At 42.4% G+C, this 24,740-nt stretch overlaps 2 protein-coding genes and 3 long non-coding RNA genes across 6 annotated transcripts; 2 read left to right on the forward strand and 3 right to left on the reverse strand.

Moving 5' to 3' along the window:
- Positions 1–4,334: 4,334 nt before the first annotated feature.
- On the reverse strand, positions 4,335–10,504 carry ciz1b (cdkn1a interacting zinc finger protein 1b). Its single transcript, XM_055039623.1, has 15 exons — positions 10,437–10,504; positions 9,195–9,332; positions 8,653–8,696; positions 8,507–8,576; positions 8,292–8,434; positions 8,093–8,157; positions 7,973–8,025; positions 7,686–7,814; positions 7,222–7,316; positions 7,060–7,153; positions 6,830–6,952; positions 6,613–6,756; positions 6,480–6,537; positions 6,237–6,358; positions 4,335–5,602 (listed from the first exon to the last, which is right to left on the reverse strand). Exons 2-15 carry the CDS (start codon positions 9,321–9,323, stop codon positions 5,540–5,542), a joined length of 1,332 nt encoding a protein of 443 aa, XP_054895598.1. The 5' UTR covers positions 9,324–9,332; positions 10,437–10,504; the 3' UTR covers positions 4,335–5,539.
- On the reverse strand, positions 9,791–13,439 carry LOC129366032 (kazal-type serine protease inhibitor domain-containing protein 1-like). 2 transcript variants are annotated; one of them, XM_055039625.1, is made up of 3 exons: positions 12,674–13,439; positions 10,654–10,814; positions 9,791–10,584 (listed from the first exon to the last, which is right to left on the reverse strand). In XM_055039625.1, exons 1-3 carry the CDS (start codon positions 13,173–13,175, stop codon positions 10,327–10,329), a joined length of 921 nt encoding a protein of 306 aa, XP_054895600.1. In that variant the 5' UTR covers positions 13,176–13,439; the 3' UTR covers positions 9,791–10,326. The 2 variants fall into 2 exon arrangements, with proteins under 2 accessions (XP_054895600.1, XP_054895599.1); XM_055039624.1 differs by having other exon boundaries at positions 9,791–10,814.
- Positions 13,440–14,767: 1,328 nt separating this feature from the next.
- Positions 14,768–17,576, reverse strand: LOC129366035 (uncharacterized). Its single transcript, XR_008606578.1, has 3 exons — positions 16,722–17,576; positions 15,347–15,410; positions 14,768–15,151 (listed from the first exon to the last, which is right to left on the reverse strand). It is a non-coding gene; the product is annotated as an uncharacterized LOC129366035 (long non-coding RNA).
- Positions 17,577–21,381: 3,805 nt separating this feature from the next.
- Positions 21,382–22,267, forward strand: LOC129366033 (uncharacterized). Its single transcript, XR_008606575.1, has 4 exons — positions 21,382–21,505; positions 21,719–21,853; positions 21,937–22,063; positions 22,187–22,267. It is a non-coding gene; the product is annotated as an uncharacterized LOC129366033 (long non-coding RNA).
- Positions 22,268–22,477: 210 nt separating this feature from the next.
- Positions 22,478–23,728, forward strand: LOC129366034 (uncharacterized). Its single transcript, XR_008606577.1, has 3 exons — positions 22,478–22,927; positions 23,004–23,187; positions 23,283–23,728. It is a non-coding gene; the product is annotated as an uncharacterized LOC129366034 (long non-coding RNA).
- The last annotated feature ends 1,012 nt before the right edge of the window (positions 23,729–24,740 follow it).

Consider the following 24,740-nt stretch of genomic DNA (forward strand, 5'->3'; position numbering starts at 1 on the left):
GCGAGCTGGAGGGTTACCCAGCATGCCGCGGGGCAGAGCGTACCGAGCCGCACGGCAGCGGGCGCCTAATGGCAGCTCACACACTCACACACTGCGGCGAGGCTGATGACAGCTGCCTTTTAATGCTGAGCGGGGAGGAAACCTGAGAGCAGTGGGGGACTCGTCAGGCTGAAGGGCGATCATTTACCTGCTCTCTCTCTCTGGATGTGAACATGAATGAATGATGGACAGCAGAACCAGAACCAGAACCAGAATGTGGTGCGTTCAGGGACTCCAGGTAAACGGTAGGTGGATTTTCTACATGGTTCTGGTTGCTGCCCGTCTCTGGTCCGGATCAACCCAGTCCTGCTCCGTGTGGGTCGATTTTGGTCCTGGAGACCCAACAGAACCAGAACCCAAAACACTTTCCACTTTGAAGTTTTTGACGAGCAAACAAAGAGCTGCTGCGTTTTTCTGAGCAGCAAATCGCAGCGCAGGTTATTAAAAGGCCAGATTGGTTGAGACGAAGCTTTCAGCCTTCAGCGGCTCGGCTGTGACTGACACGCTGACATTATGAGGCAGTTAGAGGCTCAGTGGGTAGAAAGTAGCAGCTAATTACAGCAGATCAGAATAAAAGGCTTTCAGAGAAACGAAGTCATGAGCAGAAGGACGAGGAGGAGGGAGAGGAGAGAGAGCTGCTTCAGTGACCCAAACTCCTCATTTATTAAAGAAACTAACATGGAAGGAAAATCATTTCTGCTTTTTCATTCTTTTTAAAGATCAAATCTGAAAAGTGTGGCGTACCATTCAGCCCTCCGAATCAGAATTCTGTGGAACCTTCAGGTCAAACTCTTCTGACCTACTGCAACAGTGAGCTGCGCTGCATATGTGAATCTGCTGTCGGACTGGACCGGACTGGACCGGACTGGACCGGGTCAATCTGAGGAGACGAGTCTCCCTGTTTTCATTTCACCCAGTTTTTGTTTTGTTTCTCTTAAAGCTTTTAAAGCTGCAAACAGAGAAAAACATTCAGAACCGAGAAGCAAAGAGACTGAAGGACACAGAGACACAACACACACACACACACACAGAGACACACACACACACACAGAGACACACAACACACACACACACACACACAGAGACACACACACACACACAGAGACACACACACACACACAGAGACACACACACACACACACCACACACACACACACACACACACAGAGACACACACACACACACACACAGACACACACACACACACAGAGACACACACACACACACACACAGACACAGACACACACACACACAGAGACACACACACACACAGAGAGACACACACACACACAGAGACACACACACACACACAGAGACACACACACAACACACACACGGAGACACACACACACACACGGAGACACACACACACACACACACACACACGGAGACACACACACACACACACACGGAGACACACACACACACACACACACACACACACACAGAGACACACACACACACACACACAGACACACACACACACAGAGACACACACACACACACACACACACACACACACAGAGACACACACACACACACACAGAGACACACACACACACAGAGACACACACACACACACAGAGACACACACACACACACAGACACACACACACACACAGACACACACACACACACACAGACACACACACACACACAGAGACACACACACACACACACAGAGACACACACACACACACACACACACACACACACAGAGACACACACAGAGACACACACACACACGGAGACACACACACACAGAGACACACACACACACAGAGACACACACACACACAGAGACACACACACACACACACACACACACTGTGTGTGTGTGTGTGTGTGTGTCTCTGTGTGTGTGTGTGTCTCTGTGTGTGTCTCTGTGTGTGTGTGTGTGTGTGTGTGTCTCTGTGTGTGTGTGTAGAAATTAAAAGTAGAAATTAAAAGATGAAAAATTAAATGAAAGAGGAAAAGAAGATGAAGTGAAAACTGGAGGAAAAACAAAGTAAAAAAACTGAATTAAAATCAGAAACATTAAAGAGGAAGAAAGAAAGGAAGGAAGGAAGGAAGGAAGGAAAGGAGAGATGAAGAATTAATAAAATGTGGACGAGAAAATCTGAAAAGTGAATCCTTGGCTGTGGTCACCATGGTGACAGCCTGCTGCCTTGCCCAGAGGCAGCAGGGAATCAAACCTCCAGCCTGTGTTTGCTGCTGAAGGTCGTCCTGCTGAAGGTCGTCCATTATGCAGATGAAAAGCTTCAGTCAGAGGCGGCGTCCTTGTGCTGCAGCAGGTGGAGACGCAGCTCAGCTTTTAGCTTCTATTCAGCAGAAACACTCAAAAGCACTTTAATTACCAGAACGACGAGGCGTTCCTCAGGACAGCAGCAATGCATGCTGGGAAGGTCAGCCAGCAGACTGGATCCATATTTAGATATCAGAAGATAATTGATCACATTTTGGTGAAAATATCAGATTCAGTTCAACTGAGATTTACTGGTTTTATTCCAACATGTCGGAACTCCTTTAGAAATGTGACTGGATGCTAACGTTAGCATTAGCTGCCAAGTACTAGCATTGACGTGCTATTTCAGGCTAGCATAACTTTGCTAGCTTTTAGCACAACCACGTGGTTTCCCTTCAGATTGTTCCGAAGTGAACCGAGAAGCGTCTCCATGGCAACTGTTAGCGGATGTAACGTCAGACCAACGGCGTTCCGGAAAACACAAGAACAAAGGTTCCGACCCAGAGCCAATTCAAACGGTAAAAGCTGAACTCTGCAGGAACCTTCAGGTCCTGAAACGATCATCTGGACCAGAACCGGGCCAGAACTCAGGCCCAGAACCGGGCGAGAACTCAGGCCCAGAACCGGGCCAGAACTCAGGCCCAGAACCGGGCCAGAACTCAGGCCCAGAACCGGGCCAGAACTCAGGCCCAGAACCGGGCCAGAACTCAGGCCCAGAACCGGGCCAGAACTCAGGCCCAGAACCGGGCCAGAACTCAGGCCCAGAACCGGGCCAGAACTCAGGCCCAGGTCCACCGGTCCCAGAGCTTTACTGGGCAGAATCATGTGAGAACTGGATTCCAGTAACCAGAGGCAGAACTTCACTCTGCTGTCAGACTGACCGGACCTTCTGCCCGTCCTGCAGCCGAACCGTCGAGTGAATCAGTCTAAACAGCGTGAGCTCCCCCTGCTGGCCAGAAGCTGGAACTGCATACAAGTTTCAGCTCAGTTTTTCCATTAAATGTGTTTGGAGACAGAAAGAAGGACGAATTGACAGAACCGGACAGAACCTGGTTGAATGTAACCGGAAGTATGTTACATTCAAACGACTTCCGGTTGAGCGGAACGTCAGGCTCACCTCGGAGGCCACGCCCCTTTTCCGGCTCAAATTCCTTCCAGCTTTTAGTTTTTATTAATTCATTGAAGATTTTTAAGTTACCATCTGAAAATGAATCATTTCTAACTTTTACATCATGAAGTCCTTCCAGATTCAGTCGACGGCTTGAAACGGAACCGAACTCGGATCTGGACCGCGGTTCTGAACTTCCTGAGCGGGTTCATCCGGACCGGCTCTCCGCGCTGAAGGCCGGCTGAGGCAGCGGGTTTCCCGCGGAGAGGAGCTCACCTGGAGGCGCGGATCCTCCTGCGGCCTCCTGCTCGCTGCGCACAGGGCGCCCCCTGTGGTGAAAAACAGGCTCGGTTCTGCCGCGGGTGATCAAAGTGCGGTCCGCGGGCCGTTTGTGGCTCCTGGTTCAACTGAAGAACAAATTTGATCTGCAAGATGTTTGAGAGATAATTAGCATGCCGTTAATGAGAAAAACATCAAAATATTCTTGTTTTAATAACCTGATTTTTACCATTTTCTGATTTGACAGTAAATCTGAGCAGATGAATCTGTAATTAATGAGGTTATTAAATGTGACCAAACAGAGCAGATATTCCCAGTTAAAGGGACAGGAACCCGGTTCTGCTGAAGAACGTTGAACTGGACTCCTTTTAACGGAAACATGAAAACTTTGAACATCATGGAGTCATTTCTGACATCATGATTGCTTGAATGTAAATACATTTACATTCAATGTGAACATTTACAGCCTGGTTTAGATGCAGGTTGTGGGTTTGAATCCCAGCCAGGACTCTGCAGGTTCGAACAGAAACAATCTGGAATCATTTCCTTCACAGTGACATTAAAGTTCATATTTGATTCACTGGAATCAGACTGAATCATATTAAATGTTTCATATTAAGATAAAATCATCATGAAACTGAAACAACTTTAGAGAATCCAGGCTCACTTTTCACACAAAATGTATCTTTAATTTCAAAATAAGAACTTTAACATCATTCATTCATTCATTCATCCAGTAACACAGGCGACTTTTTTATCTGGATCATCATCACTATGCCAACAAAACACAAACATTAAAACACAAATGAGCTTTAAGGCGCAAACAGACAAACCAGGCTGGGCGTCTGTCTTTTTCCCATGATGCACCTGAAGGCCTCTGTAAGCCCTGCCCCTATTGGCTACAGCAGCCCACCAGGTACAAAACAAAACAAACATTACAAAGTTAAAACACCTTTAAACTAAACAACCAGCAGCATTCATCAGAACAAACATAAATCTGCAAATTCATTTCAAATTATTTACAAAATTCACGTTACATAATTTACAACTTTAAATAATTTACTATCCGTTACATTAACAAAAATTATTATCCAGAACAAGTGTCGAACTCAAGGTCCGGGGGCCAAATCCGGACCACCGTAGCTCCTCACTGCGGCCCTCTGGACGCACAAACCTTTAAATGTTATTTTATTGATCAAATCAGTTTGTCCATCACTTCCTGCTGATTTTCTTAGAAATTTATGGAAAATCAATTAGTGCTGTAATGCTAACTCCCACCTGAAGGTAGCAGCTTCTATTGTAAAACTGACTCCTGGAGATGTTGAATTTGATCTCAATAAGTTCTGATCATTATTCTAAAGCAGAGCTGGGAAACTTCCTGCAACCTTTACATGTGTTTGGACTTCAACACACCTGAGTCAAATGATGAGGTCATGCAGGAGAACCGGACTGCACTGAGGAGGTGATTCAGCTGTTGGACCAGGGAGACGTCTAAGAGTTGCAGGTCACTGACCCTCGAGGACCCGGACCGCCCACCCCTGTTTTAAAGGATCCGAAGCAATCAGGTTCTGGTCCTTCAGACGGACCAGAACCAGGTCTGAAAACCAGTCTCCTCTTAGTGGGATATAAGGAAAACCAGTAGAACCAGTAGAAGCAGCTGCTGGCCTCTCTTCTGACCTCTGACCTGCTGATGTTGCTGCTGTATAAACTGAAGCTATGGAGCTCCATTCCTGCCCAGTGTTCAGTCAGCGCTCTGTTCCTTTAAGGGACACAGCTGTTGTGCCTGGAGTGGCCACCAGGTGGCGACCACGAGTTTTCAGAACATCATGACATCGCCACGATTCCCTGATGCATTCTGGGAAATGGAATTATGAGGTCAGGGCAGACCTGTCTTCATCCTCCTCTGTCCTCCGTGTCTGAGCTCTGTGGTTCTGGAACAAACAAACATCAAATGTGACTGGTCCAGTCTGACCCAAACGGGCCTCAGCAGAACCTCAGAGAGAGAGAGAAGCCCCGCCTACTCCAGGTGTTAAACAGAGCAGGTGTACCTTCTATGAAACGTGAAGCTAAACGCTGAAATGCTAACACTGGAAAACAGGAGAACATGCAGGATGACTTAGCATTAGCTTTAGCACTAGCATGGCTACTTCTGGCCTTCTTTCGTTCTCCAGCAGTGTCTCTGTGTTCATCCATCTTTGACTAGGCCACTTCCTCTGCTTGGTGCTCACTGTTTGCCTTACTGGGTCCAGAACCGCCAGACTGGACCCAGCAGCCGGTTCCAGAACCTTTAATCTGACACCAGGCTGGACCCAGGTTAACATTTCTGTTCTGGGTTTTGGTGAAACCAAACGCATCAAAAATTCAGCCTGTTTACGGTTTGGAGTTTGGCTGTTGGACCTGTCCGACCCGCACGGAGCCACGGAGGCTCCATCACAGCTGGAACCCAGGTCAAAGGTCAGCACCAACCCGGTTCCGGACAGAACCAGAACCGCTGACAGACACCATTGTGGAGGCGAAACATCACCAGTCTGGGTCACTGCTGGTCAGGAAGGGTGTGTGTGTTACCTGCAGGTTGAGGAAGTGTGTGTGCGTCCTGCAGTGTGTGTGTCTCGCTGCCGTCTCTCTGTAGAAGAATTTGTTGCAGAGTCGACAGACGAAGCCGCGAACCGGAACCACGAAGCTGCTTCCTGCTCAGAGATTAGACCCGGTTCTGTTTGGGTTCATCACATACAGAGAAAACAGGCTGGGCTGGGCGCCGCGCTGCCACCAGGGGCGCCACCGGGGGGCGCCGCCGCTGCGCCGATTTACCATAAGTCAGCTGGGGATCAAACTCGTCTTCTTCCTCCGACTCTTTGGCATCAACAGTCTGTAGGGGACAAGAATCTGTGTCGGACCAAAATCTGTTCCAGGTTTTAGAGCCACAGGCTGAAGCAGCACTGACCTCTGACCTCTGAACCTCACATGGTGTCGTCTGTTCATCCTCATCTACCACCTCTACTTCCTCCTCCTCTTCCTTGAAGCAGCCTACAGCGTCCACAGTGATGAGCTCCTCGTCCTCCTCGTCCCCCAGCTGCACCTGCATCAGCTGGAGCACAAGTGATGACATCAGCAGCTCCGGCGGTCTGCTGCCCCCTGCTCACCTGCTGCCCCCTGCTCACCTGCTGCCCCCTGCTCACCTGCTCCTTATGCTCCACAGACTTTATGTGTTCCACAAACTTCCTGGGCGTCCTGAAGTGTCTCTGACAGACCGCACAGAAGGGCCGCCCCTGCTGCTTACACACCTGGATAACACACACACACACACACACACACACACACACACACACACACACACACCGGTGAGTTGAGCCTCCTTCCTGCAGCTCGCTCTCAGACTTCCTGCTCTCACCTTGTGTTGCTCCGTCCGTCTGTGGACGATGATGTCACCACTGAAGTGGACCTGGCAGATGTCACACCAGCGCTGTCCCCGTGTCTGGCGCCCCCTACATACATATACTGTTACTGCAGGTTTTGGACATTTAAAGCCTCAGTAAACCCTGCAAGACCGCACCTGTCCAGCAGGGGGCTGGCGTTCAGCTGGATGCTCTGTGTGATGTCCTGCAGCTTCCTCAGGTGTTCTTGCCCTGACATGTGCTCCTGAAACACCTGGACCACACACACAGGTTCTGCAAACATTTAGCTCAACTGGCTCATTGTACAGAGAATGACAAGATGTTTCTAATTTTGTAGTTCAGTAATAAACTGATACATCTTAACATTCATCTCAATGATTGCGATTAATAGAACTGAAATGAACATTTGTTATTGTCCAACTTACTTTTATGTTCATTGCCATTTAGAAAACCTCAGTTTTCTAAAAATCATATGTTGCATGAACTGGCCTCTACCAATATGGCCGACACCTTAAAGCATGAAGCCAACATGGCTTCCACTATAAACAGCATTCTGGGTTTTTCTTCACAGCTCCTTTATTTTGAAGAAGCAGCGTGGAGGAAGGACAGGTGTGTTTCTCACCTGCAGGGAGCGACAGGTGAGGCTGCAGACATGACAGTGGAGGCCAGTGGAGTTCCTGTCAGCCGGACCGAACTCTCGGCTGTTGCTGCTCTGCTGGATGGTGACCCTCAGGGAGGCCACGCTCTGCAGCTGCAACATGTAAAAAACACGTCACTAACACGCTAACAACACGTCACTAACACGCTAACAACACGTCACTAACACGCTAACAACACGTCACTAACACGCTAACAACACGTCACTAACACGCTAACAGTCCGAGGAGCCTAAAGGATCTTACATCCTACCTGAGCTGCTCGGCTGTCCTCTGCTGACCCCTGCTGCTCAGAACCAGAACCACCTGAAGAACAGAAACAGCAGCAGTGAATCCAATGATTCATTGCTGCAGCGACGCTGCAGTCACTCACCTCCTGCTGGGTCACATGACCCAGGGGCTTTGTTCCTATTGGCCAGAGCTGCAGTCGCTTCAGTTCTGCAGGAAACAAAACTTTGATTCTGACTGTTGGAAGAAATTTTACAGTCCAAACTGTGAAGAAACCATCAACAGCTGAAGGTTCAGAATGACGAGCTCTTCCCTCTTCATGCCTCATCCGGAACCAAACTGACCCATTTTGTCGCATTCTTTTCATCTGAACATCTCCTGAACCTCCATCCGACCCCTGACCTCCCTGGCTCCTCCCATAGGCTGCTCGCTTCTCCCTCGCGGCGGCGGGACTGCCTTTGGGCTGGGCGTTGCAGCTTCTTGGTGCCTGCAGAGCAGGAGCCGCAGGTTCAGGAGGTGAGGTGGATCAGCAGGAGGAGAGTGAGTTTGATTTACACACCTGCTGAGCTGGAGGACCAGCAGGGAATCGAACCTTCGCTACGCCACCTCCCGCTGCAGGAAGGAAACACCTGGAGGAGGGCAGAATAGACAGAGGTCAGAGTTCAAACAGGAGTAACCTGATGGAGCAGATCCAGATTCTCTCACCTGTCCGTCCTCCTGGTTTGTCTGACCATGATGACCTCTGACCTCTGCTCCTCAAAGGAATAAAGACTTTTATTCTCATTAAACCATCAGCTTGCAGCAGACTCATTCATTACATTTCAACTATAAATAAACTGATTGGACAGATTTATGGGTTTAAACCAACCACTACAGAAAATCCTGGATTTGTTCTCAATCAGTTCTCAAAGTATTTCTTCAACTATATAGAAAGTTAGAAACATGTATTTGTCCTCACAGTCAGGCCGAATTACCGGGAACAAATTAATACTTACTACCAACCAATAAGCATCACAATACCTACAGAAACAACCAGTTAAAAAGCAAATAAATCTAAAATGGTTGGATTTTAAACAGAGACCTGAAAGCTACCGGAGCTAAAAAACAAACAAACAAAAAACAGGATAAAAACACTTATTCGAACAAACTCAGACGGATGGTTTTATTCTCTTGCTTGATTCGTGACCGCAGCGTCATCAATGTGACTCAAAACTTTAGCATTTCTTTCATCATTTCACTGAACTCACCTCCGACCTCCAGGCTAACTCTGCTAACGAGAAGCATCCGGTTCTCCGGGAACGGCTCTGTCGCCACCTGCCGGCGGGGAGGAACACTGCAGCCAGACTTCTGTTGCAGAACTTCTGCTTCCGACTCATGAAAAGGACCTTTCCGGGATAAAGGTTGATTAAAATGACCCATAAAACGTATAGCGGTCTGTTTATATAAATATTTTATTTAAGATGGCCATCTTGATGATGAGACAAAGTGAAACAAAACAATCAGGAGTTAAGGAACACTTGAAATGTCATAATTTTATATTATAAACCAAGAGCAGATGCTAAGGGATCCCTCAACGCCTCAGCGGATTCTGTCCATGAAGGTCCTGATCAGAATCAGAGTCAAAGGTCACCGTTGGCAGAGTCACCAGAAAGAAGCCAGCAGTCAGGATCGAGATCAGTGAGCTGGACTTCCTCCTCCTCTTCCTCAGCTGCAGAACAGCTGGCTCTAACACACACCAGGCTCTGTGTGTGTGTGTGTGTGTGTGTGTGTGCGCGTGTGTGTGTGTGTGTGGTGTGTGTGTGTGTGTGTGTGTGTGTGTGTGTGTGTGTGTGTGTGTGTGTGTGTGTGTGTGTGTGTGGAGGCCGTCCGGATCAGAACCAGATGATTGAGTGGAGGACGACCTCAGAGTTAAGATCCTCAGATGAAAGCCGACAGACTGGAGCCAGATCCTGGTTCTACAGCCAAGCCTCCAGAACTGGGTCAGAACTAGTTAGTGAACACTACTTGTGGGTTCTGTCTCAGCTCCTCCCAGTGGAACCAGTAAAGGGTTAATCCAGTCTAATGGATTCCTGCCTGAACTGAGAGAGGAGGATGAAGATGGTTACCTTGGTTTCCAGCTGTTGGAAAAATTGCTTATTGAGGAAAAGGTCAAAGATCAACACAAAAAATTTAATATTCTGGTTTATTATCAGATTTTACAGGAAGCAGATTCAAATTCAACAGGAAGTCGGCCCAAATAGCTGCTAGGTCTTTTATTTTGAAAAACTGAATTCCACCATAAGCCCCTCATATCTAAATCCTGTCGCCCTACCAAAATAAAAGTCTGTGATTGTGCCTTGACTGGGTCTGGTGACAGGAAGCGACATCATCACCAAGGGGTCAGAGGTCATCCAGCAGCTGCTTCCTTCCAGATGACGGCTCCTCTGGACGCACAGACAGGAAGGACAGGTTGGACAGTATAAGCTCCCCCCCTCCCAGTTGTGTCTCACCTGCTCCCAGTACTCCCAGTACAGCCGAGGCGGAGACCGATCCAAGCTCGTTGCGAGCAATGCAGCGATAGGTTCCAGAGTCTCCAGGCTCCGCCCCCTCGATCTGCAGCCAACTGGAGAGCTCGAACCTCAGAGGCCCGCCCCTGGTCTGGGGACAGAGGACGGCCGGTGTCCAAGGGAACGGGACGCTGCGGCTCTCAGACGGGGCGGGGCCTACCTGGACAGAGATGTGGGGGTCGTCTCCAGGCAGGACGACGTCCCGCCCGTCCTTCCTCCACTCCACCAGCGCCATGGGGAACGCAAACACCTCGCACAGGAACAGCATGATGCTGCCGCTGCCGTTCAGCTGGTCCTGGGGGCCCACCTTGATGACCGGGGCTGAGGGGCACAGGGTTTTCAAAATAAAAGTCTGTCATGAAAACAAAACTGCCGTTAAACTTCAAACTGGATCACATCTGTCAAACTGAAGGTCTAGGGGCCAAATCCATCCCGTCGCACAGTTAGCTGGTACCTAACTGGTAATTAAGTGATAGTTAACTGGTAATTAAGTGATAGTTAACTGGTAATTAAGTGATAGTTAACTGGTAATTAAGCGATAGTTAACTGGTAATTAAGTGATAGTTAACTGGTAATTAAGTGATAGTTAACTGGTAATTAAGTGATAGTTAACTGGTAATTAAGCGATAGTTAATTGGTAATTAAGTGATAGTTAACTGGTAATTAAGCGATAGTTAACTGGTAATTAAGTGATAGTTAACTGGTAATTAAGTGATAGTTAACTGGTAATTAAGCGATAGTTAATTGGTAATTAAGTGATAGTTAACTGATAATTAAGTGATAGTTAACTGGTAATTAGGTGATAGTTAACTGGTAATTAAGCGATAGTTAATTGGTAATTAAGTGATAGTTAACTGGTAATTAAGCGATAGTTAACTGGTAATTAAGCGATAGTTAACTGGTAATTAAGCGATAGTTAATTGGTAATTAAGTGATGGTTAACTGGTAATTAAGCGATAGTTAACTGGTAATTAAGTTATAGTTAATTGGTAATTAAGCGATAGTTAACTGGTAATTAAGCGATAGTTAATTGGTAATTAAGTGATAGTTAACTGGTAATTAAGCGATAGTTAACTGGTAATTAAGTGATAGTTAACTGGTAATTAAGCGATAGTTAACTGGTAATTAAGTTATAGTTAATTGGTAATTAAGCGATAGTTAACTGGTAATTAAGCGATAGTTAATTGGTAATTAAGTGATAGTTAACTGGTAAATAAGCGATAGTTAATTGGTAATTAAGTGATAGTTAACTGGTAATTAAGTGATAGTTAACTGGTAATTAAGCGATAGTTAATTGGTAATTAAGCGATAGTTAACTGGTAATTAAGTTATAGTTAACTGGTAATTAAGCGTTAGTTAACTGGTAATTAAGTGATAGTTAACTGGTAATTAAGCAATAGTTAATTGGTAATTAAGTGATAGTTAACTGGTAATTAAGCGATAGTTAATTGGTAATTAAGTGATAGTTAACTGGTAATTAAGTGATAGTTAACTGGTAATTAAGCGATAGTTAATTGGTAATTAAGTGATAGTTAACTGGTAATTAAGTGATAGTTAACTGGTAATTAAGCGATAGTTAACTGGTAATTAAGTGATAGTTAACTGGTAATTAAGCGATAGTTAATTGGTAATTAAGCGATAGTTAACTGGTAATTAAGTTATAGTTAACTGGTAATTAAGCGATAGTTAACTGGTAATTAAGTGATAGTTAACTGGTAATTAAGCAATAGTTAATTGGTAATTAAGTGATAGTTAACTGGTAATTAAGCGATAGTTAATTGGTAATTAAGTGATAGTTAACTGGTAATTAAGCGATAGTTAACTGGTAATTAAGCGATAGTTAACTGGTAATTAAGCGATAGTTAATTGGTAATTAAGCGATAGTTAATTGGTAATTAAGTGATAGTTAACTGGTAATTAAGTGATAGTTAACTGGTAATTAAGCGATAGTTAATTGGTAATTAAGTGATAGTTAACTGGTAATTAAGCGATAGTTAATTGGTAATTAAGTGATAGTTAACTGGTAATTAGTTAGTCAGGTTGTGGTTTCGGTCTGGTTGGTAATCTCTCAATATTTTCAATGTTTGCCAATAATTCTGAATTTTCCAGGATTTCCTTCAAGGTTCGGTCTAAAGTGTCGGAACTACTTTCTCTGGTATCCCTCCGCCGGGCGGGTCTACCTGTCCTGCAGGGACCCGTCCCCGCGGTTCGAAGCTCTGGGTCGGAGAAGGCGGCCTCTCTGAACCGACACAGGTTCAGGTATGTGGTTCCGTCGCTGCCGCACAGCGCCCCCTGCTGCTCGCACACACACACCTCCTCCTCCTCCTCTTCATCATCTCCTCCTTGTCCTGCGACTCGGTCCGCCTGGCACCGCAGCCCGGTTCCGCAGAGCCCGTAGAACCGGGCCCGGGCCCCCGGGTCGCAGGCCTGGCCCTCCAGGTTCCCGCACTCCGCGCAGCAGCCGCAGCGGTCCGGAACCAGGCCGGCCGGGCAGCCGCGGAGCTCCGGGCACAGCTCCGGGTCGCACGGTCCGCAGGGCCCGAGCCCGGTTCCGTTGCCCCCTCCCGGCTCCTCCAGCAGGTCCAAATACAGAACCGGGTCAGGGATGGAGGACCGGACCGGAGGAGCGCCCCGGCAGGAGAGCGGGTCCAGAATCAGAACCAGGACCAGCAGAACCGGCATTTCAGGTCCGCTCAGAGCCGGTACTGGTTCTGACTGAGGTTCTTCTCTTCAGAACTCACAATTACATTCCAGTCAGTTCCAGCAGGAAATACCGAACCGAACAGGGAAAAATGGGAAAACTGACCCGAAATTCCAGAAAACACAAAATAAGTTCGGAAAAGTCCGAAACAGAACCAACAGAACCAGGAGATAAAAACAGGTCCAAAACCAAAAAACCTGGAACCTGTTCGAATCAGCCGGACCGCAGCGGACAGTCCAGTCAGGTCTGACAGAATGCAACTCACTGCTTCCGGTCTGACCCTTCAAAATAAAACAGAGCTGCGCGGTTTTCATCCCGACATGCAGAGAGACAAGGAAAAAAAGACTAAAAATATTTATTTTCATAATTTAACCATTTAAAATAATGATGTAATAACGCTTTAAACATTTTAATCAGTATTAAAATGTTCCGGTCCAGAATCTTCTCAGCTGTCCCGTTCCGCTGCAGTCAGACACACAGGTGAAGAAATGAAACACACCCTCACCCAGTTCCTGGACAGAAGACCAGCAAACAGCCAGCAGCTTTTACTTTGAAGGAGTTTCTGTCCGTGTTCCGGTCTGACTCTCAGCAGCTGAATGGTCCAGCGGCTCCGCTGCAGGCTCCCAAGGTTCTCCAGGAGATTCCAAGTTCCCTAGGATCTCCAGGACATTCCAGGTTCCCTAGGTTCTCCAGGACATTCCAGGCTCCTGACATTCTCCTCCAGAACAGAGGATTTGAAAAAGACATTGTTCCTGAAACTCCAGGCCACTGGAATCGCGGGAATGACGTCACTTCCGGGTCTGTTCCACATTGACAGACGTCGCTTATGCTTCAGACCGGCCAGGTCTGGATCGACTCAGCAGAACCAGAACCAATGATGCAGAGGCTGATTCCAGTCAGATCAATAAATCCATATTTTAACTTTGACCTGATGAACGAATTAAAACTGCAATATAGAATATTTAATGAGGTGAAACATTGTGAAATGGTTGGATGTTTTCTGAATGACGTCACCGTTCCTTTATGAATCTCTGCAGTAAAAGCGTCCTACCGCTAACGAGATTCAGGGCGGCCATCTTGGAGAGGTCAAGCCTCCATTCAGCCTGAATGTCCATCATAACCCGCTAAATACTAAACAGACTTTCAGGAGGTTTTGCTGAAAACCTTTTTCAAAGAGGCATCATGTTTCAAATGGATATGATTTTTAAAGTATTTTAGTTGACTGATGCGTCGTTCAGCATATTTATAGAATAGTTTGGTATTGATGCACGATGAGCATTTTACAAAACATACCAGGAGTCATAAGTTAACATATTTAGTAATATCAAAACATATTTATTGTCATGATGGGTTCCAGTTTTTTACCCCACATGCAGAACAACACAGGAAAGTTGTAAACAGTAAGTAATTTATTGAAAGCACAATAAATGATGAGATGAGGTTCCGGTCCGGGGGAGGGAGGGGACCGGTTCCGGTCCGGGGGGCGGGGGGAGGGGACCGGTTCCGGTCCGGGGAGGGGGGGGGGGGGACCGGTTCCGGTTCACGATGAGAGGCAGATCAGGAAATGGTGAGTTCAAAGCCGTCGGAGACGGGAGTGGTACCAGGTTAGATGGAGGTCTTACTTGTGGAGATGAGATTTGTAGTTCTGGGCAGGTTGACTGAAATGTCCAGGGTCTTTGTCTCTCTGTGGGTCCAGGTGGTCCAGCACAGGTCGGAGACAGAGGAACCAGTGGAGGAACCAGACATGAGTCTGGAAACTCTGGCAGCCAGTGGGTTTGTCACGAGGAAGATCTCGATCAGAAACCAGATTGGATCGACACAAGCAGGACGCAGGACGTCTGGAGGGAAACACCTGAAGACAGCTAACGAGGACAGAGTCCAGCTCCAGGAGGCTCAGGTACCGCTGCTTCAGGTGTGCAGGATTCTGCAGGAGGGCGAGTCTGGCACCATCTGGTGGCTGAATGGTGAGTAGCAAAAACAAAGAAAAACAACTTTTATGGAAATAAACAAACACAAAATAACACAATGATAGAGAAACAAATATGCCTAAATAACGATGACTACTGAATAATATATAGTACACATATTTACATGCACACGCGTGTATATATAAAGTCTTTTATTCATGTTTTGCAGCCAAGGAGCTTCAGACCTTCATCAGTGCAGCGAATCGTCTCTCCCTCCTCTTCCTCACATCGTCTTTATGAACCTTTAAACTGAAACCGGAGAATCATATCAGGCAATAATTCAAACCTGTTCAGATTCCTTAGTCTCTGTTGGGCTTCATGAATGAACCGCTGTTCCAACAAACAACCTGCTTTTTACCGGAGGTTTGGTAATATCATGTTCACAAAATATAAAAGGCATCATCACAGCAAAAACTGGAGTGTTAAAATTTCAGGGTTAAACGTGTCAGAGTTAATTTTAACTCAGTAAGTGTATTTTTAACATTTAGCAATTTAAATGATGTTATTAGTTATTTCGCAGAGTTGATTGCTGGGAGATAAATAAACTGAACCCTCAGCTTCAGTTTGATTTCAATCTGAACACGGCTCCATTGTCTTCATCTCCTGTTCTACACGGTAAGTGTCCAACTTACTAAATATTTTGTCCAGCACTATTACACTGACAGAGTGAGTGATTTGACTATTTCTACTAATTACACATAATGAAAAGCAGCTGAATATGTCCATTTTGCAACAGTTTTACACAACATGTTAGCTGGTAGCTAGTAGCACTTACACCATTATGATATTATTATAATGGTAATTCTTACAAAACATATTTTGTAGGACCATACACTCGTAAAAAATATACTTCTACGTTTTTGCCGTTTAAAATGATAATTTTGGCCTTGTGAATGTAAGCTAACGACTATTAGCTTCCGCGACTTCCGGAAAGATGGCGAACCGGGCAGACAGCTTACTTTAAGCTCTAATGCACTAATCCCGACGTGTTAGCTAAGACCTCTCATTTTGAGTTCCGAAGACTACTTAACCTGCCTATACATCATATTTCTTCAGTTTATTTTTCTGTACCATATTTAACTTTACAAAAGATATGAAACGAGACAAAGCGGACACCAAGCTAGCGGTCTCCCCCAAAACGTGCTCTGCGACTGCTGACCACGAGTATAGTATGGATACTTCACTCCCAACAAGCAAAAGGAAATCTCCTCCAACGCCTGGGAAGACATCAACACCACCCAGCAAGGTAATTGTGTCCCAAAATGAGGACATTAACAACTCGGTTGTGGAAGCCATTAATAAGCTAACGGACAAGATTGATAACTTCGGCGTGCAGCTACGTGACAACATGCTAATGGTTGCTAACATCTCTAAGCTAGCCGAAATGAATGCAGCTGATATAAAAGACTGCAAAGCGACACTATGTGGTCTGGAAAAAATGGTTCCTTCACTAATCAAAGAAAATGCGGAGATGAAGGAAAGATTGCTGGAACTAGAGCGCTATAAACGCCGTTGGAACCTAAAAATTCAGGGCTTCAAAGAAAAGAATAACGAAGATACCCGCAAGGAAGTCATCGACATCTTAGCCAAGATTGCACCACACTGGGCCTCGTCCATTGACAATGCAGTGGACATCGCGCATCGGCTGGGGAAAAGGAAGACGGAAGACATCGCCAAATACTCATTCAGTTCAGCATGCGACACCTTCGTGATGTCTTCTGGAAACTCACCAAAGAGTCCAAGACGTGCAAGGAGCTGGGGATCCACTTCAAGCAAGATTTCTGCAAACAGGATCGGGAGGCAAGAGCTGCAGTTTGGCCCAAAATGGAGCAAGCCAGAAATGAAGGGAAAAATGTCTACTACCGAGGACACATTGGCTACATCAGCGGAGCTCGGGTTTTCCCTGACTGATGGAGATCCAACGGTGGTGTCTAGTAATCACACACTGTTGCACAAGAACACTAGATGCTAGCTTATGCTTAAAAGAAAAACAACGTTGTTTTCTCTTATTTCTATAATTTCCTTTGTTTAAATTGGTAAAATAATACATATAGCTATCTAATAAGGTTTAGCTGATCATTCAAAGGAGTGATCAATCTTTTTGATAAATATGTTCTAATCCTGTTTCCTGGTTAGAGGTCAGTTACTCTGTTTTAAATTCAGTTAAAGGGAGTTAGTGCTCAGTTCTCACCCTTTCTTCAACACTAGAGGTTCACTTTCCTTCCTGTTTTTTCTGGTGTTTTTCTGTCATGGTTGTGTCCTTTTCTAATTTTAATTGTGTGTCTTTAAATGTTAGGGGTCTGAGAGATGGTATTAAAAGAAAATCAATATTTCTTTTTTGCAAAAATACAAATGCTAACTGCATATTTTTACAAGAAACTCACTCTATTAAGGCAGATGAGAACTTCTGGTCAAATCAATGGGAAAAAAATAATTTTATCTCATGGTACTAATAAATCTGCTGGTGTTGCTTTACTATTTCAAAATTTTCAGATAAAACTAGAAACTCATAGGAAAGACAAACAGGGCCACTGGATTATGTGTGTACTCAAAATGGAAACTAGTTTTCTGATTCTCTGTAACGTCTATGGTTACAACAGTGTTGCTCAGAACAAATCCTTATTGTCTGAACTAACTAGTCAACTAAAAGAACTATCTCAGAAATATCCCACGAACAATCTCATATTGGTGGAGATTTTAATATGGTGTACAATGAATGGCTTGATAGATCTCCCTCTAAATTCCAATCTCATCATATAAATGTGGTTTTACAAAATTTTTGTTTATCTCTGAATTTGGTGGATCCTTGGAGAGAAGCAAATCAGAGCAGTCAGTCTTTCTCCTGGTTCAGACCTGATGGCTCAGCTAAATCACGTATTGATTTCTGGCTAATTTCAGACAGTCTGATGCAAAATAGTGTAAATGCTAGAATTTCACCTGCACCTTTGTCTGATCACTGTGTAATACAACTCAGTATCACAACTCAACTGAAAACATCCCACAACAAAGGTTACTGGAAGTTCAACTCAACCCTCCTTAACAATGAAAAATTTAATAATAAAATCCTGGAGCTTCTCAATTTAATTTGCAATGATACAAATCTGAGTTCTTATACAAAGAAATGGAATTCCTTTAATTTAAAGTCCGTGAAATCTCAATTAAACACAGCAAATTGATAGCTATCCAAAATAAGGAAAAGGAATTAAAAATCATTCAAGAACTTAGTCACATCTGTTCTAAACCGTTTTTTAATAATGAGGACAAACAGCGCAAAAAAAATTCTGCAGACTGAATTAGATGATTTTTATACTAAAAAAGCCAAAGGAGCTTATTTAAGGTCCCGAGCGAAGTGGATTGAGGATGGTGAAAAAAGTACTGCATATTTCTGTAGATTAGAAAAAATAAGACAGGAGAGAAATGCAGTGAATTGCTTGCAAATTAATAATAAACCATGCACTGACTCAAAATTAATATCCAAGGAAATTTTTAGCTTCTATAGCAATTTATATTCTTCTGAATATAATAACTCAATGACAGAAATATTCTTTAACTCTGTTCGACATTTGATTCCTAAAATTGATGACAATTATAAGCAAATATGTGAGGCAGATATCACTATAGAGGAATTGGATAAAGCCTTGGGCGCTTTATCCCAGGACAAAGCTCCAGGCTGCGACGGCTTGACAAGTAACTTTTATAAACACTTTTGGGTCCAAATCAGAACACTTGTGTTTGGAATGATTACAGAACTATTAGAAAATAATTGTTTAACTCACACTATGAAACAAGGTGTCATCACACTCATTCCTAAACCCGGGAAAGATCCAACTATCCTTGATCATTTAAGGCCGATAACATTATTAAATAATGATTACAAGCTTCTGACACACATTTTTGCCAACAGATTAAAATCAGGCATATCCCAAATTATTTCTGACACTCAATCTGGTTTTATAAAAGGGCGCTCTATACATAATAACATTCGTCTTATTTTGGACTTAATTGACTATAATCACTTAGTAGAAAATGAAGGCTTTGTATTATTTTAGACTTTTATAAAGCCTTTGATATGATAGAACATGAATTTATGTTCAAAGCTTTAGCTTTGTTTGGATTTGGTGATAAATTTATTAACGTAATTAGGACATTTTACAAAGATACCAACAGTTCAGTGTGTCTTCCACATGGTACCTCACACAGATTTAGCATCAACAAAGGTATAAAGCAAGGTTGTCCAATCTCTCCATTGCTGTTTATTGCTGCTGCAGAAATGCTTTCCATATCAATTAAAAATGCTCAATTTGGTAAATTAGCTGTAATGGGTAAGGAGTTTTCTATTAGTCAACTCGCTGATGACACAACCATATTCTTTAATAAGCTGAATGAAATTCCAAAAATTCTTAAATTGATTGATTCCTTCTCAAATGCTTCAGGTCTTAAATTAAATTTAAACAAATGTGAAATTTTGCCTCTAAAAGACTGCTCTCTATCGACTGCTTTTCATATTCCTGTAAAATCCAGTGTCAAATATTTGGGTGTGCATATAAATAAAAATAAATCTGATTTAGAAAACCTAAATATCTGGGAAAAAATTCAAAATTGTAAAACTCATTTAAATAAGTGGACACAGAGAATTATCTATTCTGGGAAGAATAGCTCTCACCAAAATAGAAAGTATCTCCAGACTGATATATCCTGCATATACATTAGGAATACCCACTTCAGCTATCAAATCCATCAATAGGATGAATTTTGATTTTATATGGAAACAGAAAACTCACTATATCAGGAAAGGTAATTTAATCAAAAGGTTTGAAGATGGAGGACTGCAAGCTATTGAATTTGACAGCATGAACGCTACTTTAAAATTGAATTGGCTTCGGTCTTTCCTAACAAACCAAAGGGCTTTATGGTTCCATATTCAGAGTAAAATATTTTCAAATATGGGTGGAGTTAGTTTTCTTCTTAGATGTGACTTTGACGTTAAAAAACTACCTGTTGAACGTTCCTTCTTTCACCAGGAAGTTTTATTATATTGGAAGTTAATCTATAAACATAACTATAGCCCACACAATACTCCATTGTGGAATTGCCGTTACGTAAAAATTAATAATAAATCAATCTTTATACATAATTGGCTAGAACAAGGTGTTTGGTCTGTCATGCATTTATTAAGTAATGGGAAGGTTATGTCTCTTGAAGAATTCAGTGGTAAATATAACCTACAAATAAATAAAAGTGTATTTCAAAAGATTATTAATGCTATTCCCCCTAATATTTTATCTACAGCCAAATGTTTGTATGAGATCCGATTGCAGAACCGCTGAGCTTCCTGGTCTATTGATTAATGGGCTCAGTATCACAGATAAGAAATTGAAAAACAAAAAACTTCGGGAATGCTTTATTAGTTCTCTATTTCCGTTTATATCCAATCCAAATTTTATATCGCATTTCTTTTCAAAAGATCAGAAGGAAAAAATTAGAACAAATTATTTAAAGCTTCCCATTCCTCCAAAAGCCAAGGAAGTCCACTTCAAAATCTTTTCAGGCGTTTACCCTTCTAAGGAATTCCTTAGACTTCGATTTGCTATTGATGATAACACTTGTTTATTTTGTAATGGTGATATTGAGTCGACTGAACATCTTTTCTATGATTGTGTGTATTGCAAAGCATTGTGGGATGATATTCACTACTGGCTTTTCCTGAAATCCCGAACTTACCGGACTTTTCCAAGAATGATATTATCTTTGGGACTATGAGAAAAGAAAAGAAAATTGAAACTCTGTTAAATGTCATAATTATTATGGGCAAGTTTTTCATACACAAATGTCGTTTCCTTAAAACCAAACCGTCTTTCTCCTTTTTTCATAAGGATCTCTGCCACCTCTTCTTATCGCTGAATTTCCTGAACAAAGGTCAAGATACAGAACTATATGATCTGATAATCATCATGAAATTGCTGGAAAACCCCTAATGTATGTCCTTTTGTTTTGTTTTGTTATTGTTGTTCCTCCTTTTTGTCTGTATGGAAGCAGCTGAGATCGGCTTCATCATGTTTTTCAGATTTTATGTACATTTGAAGCTGATTACATGTTTAATGTATATGTTGATAATAGTAATAAAGAGTTTAAAAAAAAAAACTATTAGCTTCTGCGGAGCGTCAACGAGCCGAAGTCACGTGACACCAATAGCAGAGTTACAGTGAGGTGAACTCTTGACCTTTACCTTATTTTGCTTTGTCCAGGTTTATCCCATGCTTAAATAAAATGCTGATCCATGTAAAGTTTGGTGAAGTTGGAGGAAGTCGAAGGGCCGTTTGACTTTAATCAGTTTCATGAGAAAGGTTTGTTATTTATTCATCATCTGTGGGGCATGGGCATTATTCTTTTCAATGTATGTCTGTTTAACACATATTTTACACATTTGTGGTAAGTAAAAATTGTATTTTCATTAATATAATTTATGCTAATCACATGATCAATATCAAGTAACTGTTAGTTTTAAAAAATCCAGCTAATTACAGAATTAGGCTCTAAATCTTTCCTTGTTTTTTCAGTCATTGAACAATTTTGCCTGCCACCTGATACCAAAGTTACATACAAAGATACAACAGATACTGAAGTTGACGAAGAAATATTCAGTGACCTCCTTAGACAAGGCAATGTGGTACAGACAGTTTTCTGCTATGATGGTGAGATACCAAAGCAAATTAAATCAACTGTTTTACAGATTTTACCAAAGAATGTAACTGATGTCTATTGTCTCTTTCTTCAGAGTTCTCAGAATGGTCGTCTGCTTCTGACTCAAGCTTCAACTCAAATGCATCAACATCAACAATACTAATGGATGAGATGCCACGCAAGAAGCAAAGAACTGAGAATCCTGAGTGTCTGCTAAAAATGTAACAATATTTTTTATCTGCCTCTAAATTCTGTTTTGTATGCCCAGACATGTTTTGTCATATTTTGGTCATCTGCATATTGCATATTTTCTGTTTTTTCTTTTTTTATTGTTCATTTTATAGCTGGTTGAAGGTGTCCTACAAAGCAAGTCTGGTGGTGAAGAAATTCTGCAGGAGGATGAAACTACAGAAACCCTAACTGATGCCACAAGAAGACAAATGGTGAACATACTGTTGGCTCACGTGATTGATGAACAAGGGTATGTTTTTACACTATTTAATTTATGTATAATAATTGAAAAAAAGGTTTAATCACCAATTTACAATCTGCTGTTAGGCACCTCCCCACAAAAGCAATCAGAGAGAAGTATGGCTTTGGAATAGTGACAAAGGCATCCCTCAAGGATCCATACACCAAAAAAGGCAATGTAATGTTTTTTTTTTTTTTTCTACAATCAATCATGCTCTTTTATTTTGTGACTCAAAACTGTTATTTTGCATTTAATTTTTGTTCTTTCTTTTTAAGAACACTTTTATGATGCAGCAAGCAGCACTGGATACATTTCATGGCGTCTTAAAACGGTCCTAAGGAAGATTCAAAGAGGATCTCTTGTGCCATCAAGTAGCACCAATTCCATTTCATCTGGAGACCCAAATATACAGAGAACTGTGATTGTTGAAAAACAGCTTGATGGGAATGCCTGCCAGGAGGCCATATCTCTGCTTAATGACACCACAGACAGGTCCGTGATCTTTCAGAAGATGAGAGAGACTTTTGAGCACCGTCACAAGCTTATTAAAGATGCCAGTGGAAGAAATGATATCCTGACCACATTCCCGGGGTTCCTGGACACAAAAGGATTGGTAAGTGTTCAACTGAAGTCTTTAAATGTGGATTTTTACATTGTTATAATGGTTTGATTTCTACTTGTTATTAAAGATTGATCAAGACTTCCGTCTCCTATTCAGTGAAGAAACCTCATCCAGACTGCTGCAGAAGTGGGATGTGTTCTTCAAACCAAATGTCACCAAGGAGGCTAAGCGTTTCACTTCTCCACCTGAGTTGAGAAGTTTGGTGCAGTCAGCGGAAAGTCTTCAAAGCGATGACCTCACTAACACATCTAGTAAGTACCTGGATATATCTGAAGATAGTTGACTATTCAGAGTATTCATAAAGTTCTGATATTATAGCTGAAAACTTTTATAATTTTGTCCTCAGGCTTTGACCAAGAAATGGCCTCACTGTTACTTCTCTTACATCTTCTCTTGGAGCATTTGATGAGCTATTCAAAGCACATTTTGTGTTTAATTTCTCTTATGATGCTGCATTGATGAATTTCTACACATTCCTGCAGACATCAGTGTATAACATTGACGTGGGCAAAATGAAGGAATCGCCCAGAGTTCGGGACGTGAGAGCAAGGCTGCTAAACCAGTCCGTTTTGCTCTCTTGTAAGTCAGGCTGAAAAATGTTGACCTGGTTTTATGTGTCAAAAACTGTATCCAAGCGGAAACATTTGATCATCATCATGCTTTCAAAATTGTTCAAAGTGAAGAAAGGCATTTAGTAAAAATCCCTGAACTTAAATTTCTTTTGATATTCAAAACTCTTATGGCATTTCTGATGAATGTTTGATCATTGTACCACAATTTAAAATGTTGGGAACACAGCTGCAAAAATGTTCAAAATGTATGTACTTGTGTTTAGTTTTTTCATAAAGTAACTTTTTTGGAATAAATAACATTTGAAAGTGGTAAATCAACACTAATAAAGTGGTCCATTAATGTTCCTGGATCAGTGTTATCCATTATGTCCCACAGTGTTAAATGAACCCTGTTTGGTGAGTTAAATAAGTAACTCTGATAAAGTGTTAAAATTTTAACTATATTGAAAGTGTTAATTTAACTCTTGGACTATATAAGCACTGAAAAAGTGTTAAAATCAACTCAGATCTGATTTCGATCCTTTCGGCAAAACGATTTTAATCCAGATTCTGATATTAAAGCAGCTCGGTGGTACGGGGGGTACTTTCTATTTTTGAACCAAGAATTGACTTTATTTTGAGAGGATTTATTATCCATAAGGCGTTGAGTTCATTTTTACCTTTTTATTAATTGAATATTAAATAAGTTATTGATTATTGTTGATCAGATAAAAGAAATTCTGCAGATTTTTTAATGCATTAAGTTAAAAATACATTAAAATTTCAAATAAATAAAGTAATAATAGCATCGTTCCTTTACTGAATGTTTGATCAAATTATGAATCTGCATCTAAAAATCCCTCCAAGGTGAACATGAGAGAAATCAGGACTTCTGATCAGAGGATTATTGATTGATTAATAACTGGATATTAAAGATGCTCAAAGGTTTTTACAGACTGTATCCAGGTCAAACGTTTTACTGTAACTGGAAAATGTTTCGATATTTTGTAGATTTGGTTTCTTCCTTTTCCAGTCTGTGATCCAGTTAACCACCAATCAATTAATGAATTGATTGACAATTGTTTCAATAATCAATGCATCTGATTAATTGTTTGAACACCTAAATATGTAGTGATGTGAAGATCAGTGAAATGGGAAAATGGTGTCAACAGAATATATTAAAATAAATAATCATGAGAAGTTCATAAAGAAAAGCATAAAGTGAAACGTTTCCTGTTTTTATCGACACATGA

This window comes from Poeciliopsis prolifica, unplaced genomic scaffold, assembly GCF_027474105.1.
Source record: "Poeciliopsis prolifica strain line A6 unplaced genomic scaffold, Auburn_PproV2 SCAFFOLD014, whole genome shotgun sequence".
NCBI classification, from domain to species: Eukaryota; Metazoa; Chordata; class Actinopteri; order Cyprinodontiformes; family Poeciliidae; genus Poeciliopsis; species Poeciliopsis prolifica.

Excerpts from the sequence above, each read along its gene's own strand:
- ciz1b (XM_055039623.1), bottom strand. The coding sequence starts at position 9,323 with ATGAGTCGGAAGCAGAAGTTCTGCAACAGAAGTCTGGCTGCAGTGTTC. Across the intron at positions 8,158-8,291 it reads AAAAGAATGCGACAAAATGG|AACTGAAGCGACTGCAGCTC; the intron begins GTCAGTTTGGTT and ends TGTTTCCTGCAG. Across the intron at positions 5,603-6,236 it reads CACACTTCCTCAACCTGCAG|AACCACAGAGCTCAGACACG; the intron begins GTAACACACACA and ends TGTTTGTTCCAG.
- LOC129366032 (XM_055039624.1), bottom strand. The coding sequence starts at position 13,175 with ATGCCGGTTCTGCTGGTCCTGGTTCTGATTCTGGACCCGCTCTCCTGC. Across the intron at positions 10,815-12,673 it reads GACGGGTCCCTGCAGGACAG|CCCCGGTCATCAAGGTGGGC; the intron begins GTAGACCCGCCC and ends TGTGCCCCTCAG.